We start from the raw sequence: 9279 nt of genomic DNA on the forward strand, positions 1-9279 counted from the left end.
AATTTGATGTCAGTACGACAATGCATTCTAGTTGTACAGCAGCGCGCAAGGCGCTCCGCCGTGTTCGTCGTAGAGGACGAACCTCTGTTCAACGACCTTGCAGGTCGCATGCCTCAAATGAACGTACTATACCAGAGCGTGGCTGAGGGTCAGTACCGCCAACTATCAGGTCCACGTCGAAGATTCGTTGCAGTGGAGGGATACCTGAAGGGCCGAAGGACCATCATGCTGCTGGTTCTGCACCCAGCAGACCTCGATGAGGTGGTGAGGGTGGGCTTGGCCACCGCGCTTCGAGTCACCGTGAACGACGGCCGAGGTGAACAGGACTTGTTCGCCTCAGACTTCTACTCCACGCTGCACATACGCAGGTCCCCAGAGGTTAGTGATGTAGTACTAGAATGGTTTGGCGCTATGGCTAATCATGCGGTTGGGCAAGATGCCGGAATCGTTCCCATGGATCCTCGGGAACTGCAACGGGCCACGCAACGGCTGAAGTCCCTGTCAGTCGCTGACGAAGCCAGGCGCAGCGTCGAGGACACGCACACACTGTTGGCCGAATCCTTGAGACTGCTCGACGTCTCCGTTTCAAGATTGGTTGGCAGAGAGCAAAGGATGGAGGCTGACCTCCGAGAGTTGACTTCGCTATCAAAGGAGCTCACAGACCAGGTGGCTCACACCTGGATGTTGCTTCGCGCTCAAGGACGGGGTCACCTGGACCTGGATCTGCTGAACTCTCTGGTGTCTGACGAGTACACGTCCACAATGCGGACGATGAATGCCGCGGTGAAGAAACAGGTTCACCATCTCCACTCCGTACGAGGGCTCCTAGGCCAACTGGCCCAGGGTTCTACCGGTCAGTCCCACAGGTCGTGTTCTCATTCGAACTCGGCTCCAATTGAGTGCGTTATTAACATTAACCCCCCCGATGACCCGTCGGCGTCGGAATCTAACGCGTCATCGACGTCTAGGCGCTCTGGGTCGTCATCCGAATACAGAAGGTCATCATCCAAATCATCCAGCAGCATCAAGTTCACCTTCGAAAAGCGGCGCTTCCCGGAGTCTGTCGACGTGCCCATTGACCCGTCTAGCGAGTCCTCACCGGAGGCTGTCGACGTGCCCATTGACCCGTCTAGCGAGTCCTCACCGGAGGCTGGAACCAAACAGCTATTCTACACGGCTTTGGACTCTTCCCCGGGCGGAGCGCTGTTTTCGACAGCCCTAGAGCCGACGCCTGCGCGTCATTCGGTCGACAGTCTCGTCGCCTGTGATCAGAGCATGGGTTCTGCTGCCTGTGTTGGCTGTGACCAGAGCATGGGATCTACTGCCCCTGTTGGCTGTGACCAGAGCGTGGGTTCGGTTTCCTCTGTCGCCTGTGATCAGAGCGTGGGTTCTGCTGCCCCTGTTGGCTGTGACCAGAGCTTGGGATCTCTCGCCCGTGACCAGAGTGTTGGTTCTGCTGCACCTGTTGGTTGTGACCAGAGCTCGGGATCTCTCGCCCGTGACCAGAACATGGGTTCTGCCGCACCTGTTGGTTGTGACCAGAGCGTGGGATCTGCTGCCCCTGTCGCCTGTGACCTGAGCATGGGTTCGGTTGCCTCTGTTGGCTGTGACCAGAGCATTGGATCTCTCGCATGTGACCAGAGCGTGGGTTCTGCTGCCCATGGTGGCTGTGACCAGAGCATGGGTTCTGCTGCCCCTGTTGGCTGTGACCAGAGCATGGGTTCTGCTGCCCCTGTTGGCTGTGACCAGAGTGTGGGATCTGTCGCCTGTGACCAGAGCTTGGGTTCTGCTGCCCGTGTTAGCTTTGACCAGAGCGTGGGTTCTGCTGCCCCTGTTGGCTGTGACCAGAGTATGGGATCTCTTGCCCGTGATCAGAGCATTGGTTCTGCTGCCCCTGTTGGCTGTAACCAGAGCATGGGATCTCTCGCATGTGACCAAAGCATGGGTTCTGTTGCCCCTGTTGGCTATGGCCAGAGTATGGGTTCTGCTGCTGTGAAAAGTCATGAAGCCCAACTACAGGTCTGCGGCGGCGTGGAGGTCATATCCCCACCCAGCTCCTGCATACCGCAGTCAGAGTTCGACTGTGACGTAGATATCATGGAGAAATTCGAGGCCGCCCCCAGATGTGGGATCCCCCCGGAGACGAGCTCTATTGATGCACCGATCTCAGACCACCTCGCGCTGGAGACATCTTCATCACACTTCGTAGCTATGGCCCGGAATGGGTCCGCTGACTCTCTCTCGATGAGCGCACTGGGGAGCTCCGTCGCTAGCGTAGTCTCCTTGATCGAGGGAGCTTCCAGATTTGAGTCAAAAGATGCAGCATCGGCGCTCCTGGAACGCCCTAAGCCTTGCCCGACGCTGTGCGACCTATCCTCGGATTCTAGTCAAGAATGCTGGTGCCACGCGAATGTGTTCGCGCAAGCATATCGGAACCGTGCGACACAGCCAAGTTTCAACTGGTCGTTGACGTTTGGAGCCGTGGATGGTCTGGACATTGCCGGCCCTGGCAACGAAGTTCTCGGCGAAGAAGTTCTCGGCAACGAAGTCCCTACCAACGAAGTCCCTACCGACGAAGTCCCTACCAACGAAGTCCCTACCAACGAAGTCCCTACCAACGAAGTCCCTACCAACGAAGTACTCGGCAACGAAGTTCGTGAGACCTTCCTCACGGCGAGAAGTTCCCACGAAGACCCCGACTTCGAGGCCCTGCGCAGAGCAGCCTCCGATGAGCCAGCCCTCGACTGGGAAGAGACAGCTCGCAGTCTGCATGAGCTGACGTTTGATTGCCCGGAGAAGCTCGTTCTGGCGTCAACTGAATCTAGTGTCTCCTCGTCAGACACCTACAGGCGTCCAGGGGTCCCTCCCGTGCGTCTAGAGGCCTGCGTCAAGGACTTTCCCGATCCTCCTCGGTCACCCATCCTCTTCCAGCTTTCGCCTTCCGGAGGTATTCCAGTTGAGGTGTCGTGTCGTGGGTCTGTTATGGGGTGACAACACAGCAGAGGGTGACGACACCGTTTTTGAAAGCACCACTGACAGCCAGATTCTGGTAAATAGCGTTCAAGGCCGCGTCATAGTCGTCTCGCAGGGTCTGCAACCGTGTTTCGACGACTCACTCGACGTCATCAAGCTGGTAGAGCTCGCGCCGTTCGAGGGTGTACAGCTCCTGACCGACCAAGGCCCAGTGCTAGTTGTAAACCGGAAGCCCCGGATACCGTCAGCCTATCTTGGACAGGCCCACGACGCTCTGGAGTCGTCCGAGACGGACCGACAGGAGGATGTCAGTGCACAACCAGCCGGGAGCTTGAGTACGTCTGTCAACTCCGCACCGGCCCCCCTGCCTTCCACGAATCGCGTGCCGGCTGAGTCTCTGGGCGAGTTGATGTCTGTCAAAGAGCGGGATCTACTACGCAGAATTGTTCACAAGATTCTCGAGTGCTAGTTTTGTTGTATCATGTCATAACTTTTTTGGTGTTCGGCAAAACTGGCAAAATGTACCGTTCTACGGCGCTGGTCGCAGGTATCTCCTCGGCGGCCTGGCTGCTGACGCATTTCTTTGTTGGAGACAAAGTAAGGTGGCCTTCGGCCAGCGAACGCAGTTGTTTCTGCGACTTATGCCTCAAGCGGCACGCAGCCGAGCCGAGGAAAAGAAGAAAACTGACGACAATTTCCGCCGCCTTCTGGCCATCAACGCCACGGCATTCACCCACGCATGCGTCGTAACTGCTCTAGGGTTGAGTGTTGCATTGAAGTCTGAAGTCCGCGGAGACCCGTTCAACGGCGAATCCACTCGCTTCGATGTGGCCAACGCGATCATGGTTGGATACTTCACCTGGGATGTGTTGATCTGTCTGAAGGAGTACCGAGTCTTCGGCCTTACGTTTTTCGCACACGCTGTGATTTCGCTGGTTGCCTGCGTAGCTAATGCGATGGCCTCTCAGACGAAAATGGTCCTTCTAGTGTCGATGTTCGTCGGGACGGAGATCAGCACGCCAGCACTGCACATGCGATGGCTGTTGCTACAGGTCGATATGGCGTCTTCGCGCTGGTTCAAGCTGGCCAACTTCATTTTTATTGCTCTGTTCATAGGGTACCGTCTGGTTCTTGTCCCAGTCTACGCCGTGGCTCCCTTTTTTCGAGACTGCCTCGCCCCCTATGCCGTCAGAGAGACCGCAGGTATGGGCATAGAGAGGCGCGTGTGTTACGTCACAATGATTATGTTCTGGCTGGCACTAAACTACTACTGGGCCTTCCTCATGCTCAAGAGCCAGTCAAAGACGCGTGTGAAACGTGAATAATTCACCTCTTGGGCTTTCGGTCGCCTTTAGCCAAGCGGTCCAACTGATCCACCATGGTGTCCCTTTCGCGAGTCTTCTGGACTTCCTCTGCTCTTCTGACGGCCTCCTCCTCCAACTGCTGCTTCTGCAGGCGAAGCCGTCGTAGTTCGCTCCTCAACAAGTCTGTCTTCCTCTTCTGCATGTTCAGATTGATTTCAGCAGCGCCAAGGGCCTGCTGTTATCAGATGGCCGGACTCACCTTTTCTCTGGCCTCGTAGTCAGCCTCACCAACCGCTGGCACATCCTGCGCCAGCAGTATAGGGACTGGCATGGACTCTTGCCAGATCTGCTGAAAGTCGAATGGGTAGATGGGCACGTTGCTGGTGAAAGGCGGCATTACTGCGCCCATCAACGCGCTGACAGGGCTCCGGACAGCACAGGCAACAACGGGTAGACCGGCGAATTTCATTTCAAAAATCAAAAACGTGCAATGAGCGTCACTCTAGAATCCGCCCAGGTCGCTCTACAGACACCCCAGTCTGTGACGTGGTCGCGCAGCGCCTGCGACGATCTGGCAGCCGCGCTCAGCGTGAGCCCTGAGATGCTGACAGATGGGGGCTGGCGCAGCGCTGAGGACCGACAAACTGTGGACGGCCTGGTGAAAGTCATGGCTAGCATGTGCAAGAAGGCCACCAAGAAGGTTCAGCAAGCCCTCACTGCTCACCATTCCTACCGGAGTTTGGCGTACGACCTCAATGGCATATGCCTTCAAATCCCATCCGACGATTTGCAGGGACGTGTGGCCGACCTGCTCGAGGGTCTGTTCCTCAGCGACCCGCAAGCGCTCGGCTCCTTCGGTTATACCGCGGTGATGGTGCTTCTCGCACGGGCGACCACGAAGGCCCAATGTACGAGGCTTTGGAAGGCGCGAGAAGGACTCCTCTACATTGACCAACTGGATTGCAGCGCAGACGCAATCGACTTCGTGACTGGCCGCCTTGCTAGCTGCTTCTGCTTGGGTAGGCTTCTCAAATGGGACGAAGGTCGTAAATTCCTTGCCTTCCTTCTCTCGTCTCTGAACGCAGACGTCGCTCATAGGGCCCTGATGACCGTCCGAGAAGCCGTAGCCAAGTTGAAGCACGACAGCCCCATCCTGTCACACAACTCTTGGATACTCTTTCACGGTTGGAAGAGTAGCCACGGTCAGATCCGGGCAACCATATTTAGCCACCTGGACGAACTTGGCCAGTCCACAATTCACTGCGAACCCCTGTACGCTGCTAAGTGCCGAGAACTGCTGAAGGAGTTTTTCAACAATAGGTCTGCGGAGGGCGTGCCTGAGGTGTTCGAGATGCTGTCTACCCATGTAATGGGCCACCTGAACGTCGCAAACTGGAAGACGCGATTCAACGCTACGACGATGCTGTGTCATTGCTTTCCGTTGGCCGACCCTGACTCTCCAGAGTACAATGAAACGCTGGACTTGGAGTATGCGTCCTTGAGAGCGCTCTGCACGAACACGCATCACGAAGTACGGCGGGCAGCCGCCGTTGGGGTGGGCCGCGTATTGAACAAGTACTGGGAAATGGTGCCTACCGACCAGCTCAATCAGTTTCTGGACTTGCTCTTCAATAAGCTGGTGAGTGAAGTCGGCGCTTGTCACTCAGTCAAAGGATGCGACGAGCCCTCTTGTCCGTGTAGCTGCAGTTGAGGGCTTGGGAGTCCTTCTTGACAACCCTCTCTCCCACCCCCTCCTGCTTCCCAAGGTGGCTGACCTAGTGAACGTCGTGAACGACCGAAGCCCCGCGGTTCGACTCGCGTTCGTCTCGTTGCACAAGAAAGTCCGAAGCATCCGCGGATCCACCCCGCTGGTACCGCGATATACGCTGCTGGCCCGCCTCGCCAAGGAGCAGATGTTGACGCGCTTCGAGAACTTCCAAAAGGAAGTCATGCTTGACGGCCCGCACCCTCCTACCCGGAGGGCCAACTCGGCCCGTAATGTTCTCAACGCCATCTCCGAGGTCGTGTTGCAGAGCACGAACTTCGAAAGCGGGAACGTTCCTGACAGGGTGAAGCTGCTCAAAGAGATGTGCACAGAGAACCTCTACGGCACCATAGCCTTCGCAGGCTACCCAAAAATGCCGCTGAGCGACGCGCTCCGACTAGTAGCTGGCTTGTTGATGGATGCTGGCCGTATGTCTCGAGAGCAAAAGCTGAAAGCCTCTGACAAGGACTCCGCAAGGATATTCTGTCTTCTCGAGTCGGCAGTGCAGATTCTCAGCGCCCTGCGCGTTCAAGGCCTTGCAGCAGCGGGAAGGAGACGCCGCGAGTGCCTGGTGGGGGCCGACTTGAAACAGCCAGGAGGGGTGTTCAAGCGTGATTTCTTTCGAAGCCAACTGCAAGATGAGGTGTTTGCAGAGGCCTTCGTCGAAGGGTCGCCTATGCACCCGTATCTCGACTCGGTGGTACGACTGCTGCTGGAGTTGGATGTGCTTCCCAGGAGCCAGTGGAAAGTGGAGTATCCGTTAACGTTTGAGCATCTCACCAGAGCCTTCAACGCCACAGTCAAGGGCAAACCACCTGTATGCACCCCGGAGAACCTCGTGGAACTTTGCTCGAGGTGGGACGCGACCCCTGCCTGCACGCTGGATGCCGCTGGGTGTCTAGTGCGGTGCCTCCAGAACCTTCGCAAGGAGCCTGCCATCAAAAGACAGAAGACCAGTTCGACGAAACACACTCAAATGGATTTCACAAGGGCCGACAGGCGAGACACGGCCCTCGAGGTGCTTTTCCTAGAGAGGTGCTGGAGGAATCCTGTCTTGGCGCGGACTGCCAGTGCCACTCTCGGCATGCAGGGCTTGGCTGCGGACCTCTTCACTGCGCTGCAAACCCTTTTGAACTCGGCATTCTTCCGCAATCCGGAGTGGCCACCGCAGGAAGACGACCCACTCATGTTCCTAGGTTTCGAACTGACAGTTGTGGGACCTCTCCTGAAAAATCTGTGTCGGTTCCTGCTGACGAAGCACTTGAGCGGGCCTGGTCTTGAGACGGTTCTGGAGGAGGAGGAGGACGAGGGAGAGGACGAGGTGGCCTTTTCGTTAGACAGCGCCATTGTGGGTTTGGTTCGCACCCTCGCCTGCCCCGCCACTCCTCATGCATCGCTCATGGGGAATCGGCCTTTCGGACCTACCCCGAGGCCCTGCCTCGGAGACGCCAAACAAGACGTAGTGGATCGGGTTGTCGCTCCTATCACGCAGTTGTACACAGCTGTGATTGACGTGCTGCGTCTAGTGTTAGTGGCAGATGTGGCACTCCAAGCCACCACCGATATCGCTTCTGTCATCCGAAATGCTTTCGGCTGGGTTTCGTTGCTCAGAGATCTCACAGATGATAACGCCAGAATTCTAGACCTCTATGTTGAGACGTGGCGGGCGGCCGCAGGGCTATTAATGAGCGCCACCAATGCTGTGAACTGTCCTCTCCTGGACTCCCTAGAGGCCCTGTCCACACTGCTATCCTTTACGTGTGTGGCCATTCCACTGACGGACATTCAGCAACTAGTCGGGATCTACATTGGGAAGTACTACCAGTCCACACGGTCGATGAAAGGCCTGGTACAGCGACTGCTGATGGACACCTTTCCTGAGACCGCCGCGAAAGACGAGGGGCGTTCCGAGTTTGAAAGACGGTTTGTGGGTGGCGTGCGGACCGCCCTCACCAACTTTGACTCAAGGCCGTCTCCAACGCATATCCGAACGCCAGCAGAAGAATTTGAGACTCAGTCGGATGCGTCGAGCATGAAGAGCTTCCAAAGCGAGATGCAGAGCGATCTCAGCTCTCGAAGCGAACACGGTGTACAGAAGAGCGGGTTGCAAAAGCTCCTTCGAATCTAGTCCGAAACAAAAAGTCTGGGGGAAATAATACAAAGTCCGAAACAAAAAGCCCAAAACAAAAAGCTCCAGAACGCGCACGTGTTCAGAACGCGCTGCGGGCTCAGAGGATTTCAACCAACATAGGAACCGTAGGTGTTGTGAACATCGTCAACTCATCATCACTTCTTAAGCTTGCCAGCCTTCTCAAGCGCCTTCTGATTTCTGATGATCTTGTGCATCGACTTCTTAGACAGAACCTGTCCACCCCAGCGACGTCTAATCTCGGTGTTGTTATTGTACTGCACCATGAAGAGCTCCTTCAGACTCTCATAGGTAGCCTGGTCCTCCTTCTTGATCACCTCAAGGGCAACACACGACGTATCGTTTCGGTGGATCAACTGGCCTAGACGGGCCTTCCCCTTGACAATGCAGTAGGGCACGTTCATGCGACGGCATAGGGCAGGTAGCCAGACCACCATCTCAACGGGCGTCACGTCATGGGCGATGACGACGAGCTTCGCTCTCTGCTGCTCGATAAGCTTGCAGACGGCGTTAGGACCATGAGCGAGCTTGATGTGCTTCTTGATAGCGGTGGCCTCCTTGCCGTCAGCGCGGGCCTTTGCCTCCTCAACGACCTTCTCCTTCCACTCTGCCTTGGTGGGCGGCGAGTACTTCGCTAGGAAGGACAGAAGGCGTGCCGACTGGTTCTTGTCCAGGCCGTAGTTGAACTGGTTAAGCGCTGGGGGGATCTTAAGTCGCTTGGCAAGAATGCACTTCTGTCTCTGAAGACGGATGTAGTGGGGCCATCGGACAAACCTGGACATGTCCTTGGTATGGGGCCTAATGTCCTGACCAGCTTTGAAGACCCGCTTCGGTGCATCTACGAGGGGATGAGCTTCCTTGACCTGCAAAAGATTAGACGGGTCTTCTAATCAGAAGGGAGACTGCCGTAGACAGACTAGCTAGTCAAGCCACTTACCATGTTCACAACTGTTCACAGAGGTCACGGTTAAAGGGACATTTATGAGTCACTTGAGACAAAACGGTGATTAAAACCTGTCTTTTCTGGGCTTGCGTTAGTCGTCTTCATGGGTTTCTGCAGAGTCATCAAGAGCAGGTCTTACTTCAAA

At 56.2% G+C, this 9279-nt stretch overlaps 4 protein-coding genes across 8 annotated transcripts; 2 read left to right on the forward strand and 2 right to left on the reverse strand.

Moving 5' to 3' along the window:
• Positions 1-6: 6 nt before the first annotated feature.
• On the forward strand, positions 7-4298 carry KVP17_000970 (uncharacterized protein; the record flags this gene model as incomplete). Of its 3 annotated transcripts, XM_068515944.1 has the most annotated exons (4): positions 7-2971; positions 3000-3388; positions 3415-3570; positions 3600-4298. In XM_068515944.1, the coding sequence occupies 4 exons, from the start codon at positions 7-9 to the stop codon at positions 4296-4298; spliced, it is 4209 nt and encodes a 1402-aa protein (XP_068371030.1).
• Position 4299: 1 nt separating this feature from the next.
• KVP17_000987 (uncharacterized protein) lies at positions 4300-4746 on the reverse strand (the record flags this gene model as incomplete). Of its 3 annotated transcripts, XM_068515978.1 has the most annotated exons (2): positions 4300-4512; positions 4537-4686. In XM_068515978.1, the coding sequence occupies 2 exons, from the start codon at positions 4684-4686 to the stop codon at positions 4300-4302; spliced, it is 363 nt and encodes a 120-aa protein (XP_068371060.1). The 3 variants fall into 3 exon arrangements, with proteins under 3 accessions (XP_068371060.1, XP_068371062.1, XP_068371061.1); XM_068515980.1 differs by lacking the exon at positions 4537-4686 and having other exon boundaries at positions 4300-4479; XM_068515979.1 differs by lacking the exon at positions 4300-4512 and having other exon boundaries at positions 4519-4746.
• A 21-nt stretch (positions 4747-4767) lies between these two features.
• On the forward strand, positions 4768-8170 carry KVP17_000971 (uncharacterized protein; the record flags this gene model as incomplete). The annotated part of the gene is made up of 2 exons (XM_068515947.1): positions 4768-5916; positions 5945-8170. The coding sequence occupies 2 exons, from the start codon at positions 4768-4770 to the stop codon at positions 8168-8170; spliced, it is 3375 nt and encodes a 1124-aa protein (XP_068371033.1).
• Positions 8171-8328: 158 nt separating this feature from the next.
• Positions 8329-8973, reverse strand: KVP17_000983 (uncharacterized protein; the record flags this gene model as incomplete). Its single annotated transcript, XM_068515971.1, has 1 exon — positions 8329-8973. One exon carries the CDS (start codon positions 8971-8973, stop codon positions 8329-8331), a length of 645 nt encoding a protein of 214 aa, XP_068371054.1.
• Positions 8974-9279: the final 306 nt, after the last annotated feature.

This window comes from the organism of the source record quoted next (assembly GCF_019968985.1).
Source record: "MAG: Porospora cf. gigantea B chromosome Unknown PgB_NODE_91_length_42213_cov_119.789, whole genome shotgun sequence".
NCBI lineage: Eukaryota > Apicomplexa > Conoidasida > Eugregarinorida > Porosporidae > Porospora > Porospora cf. gigantea B.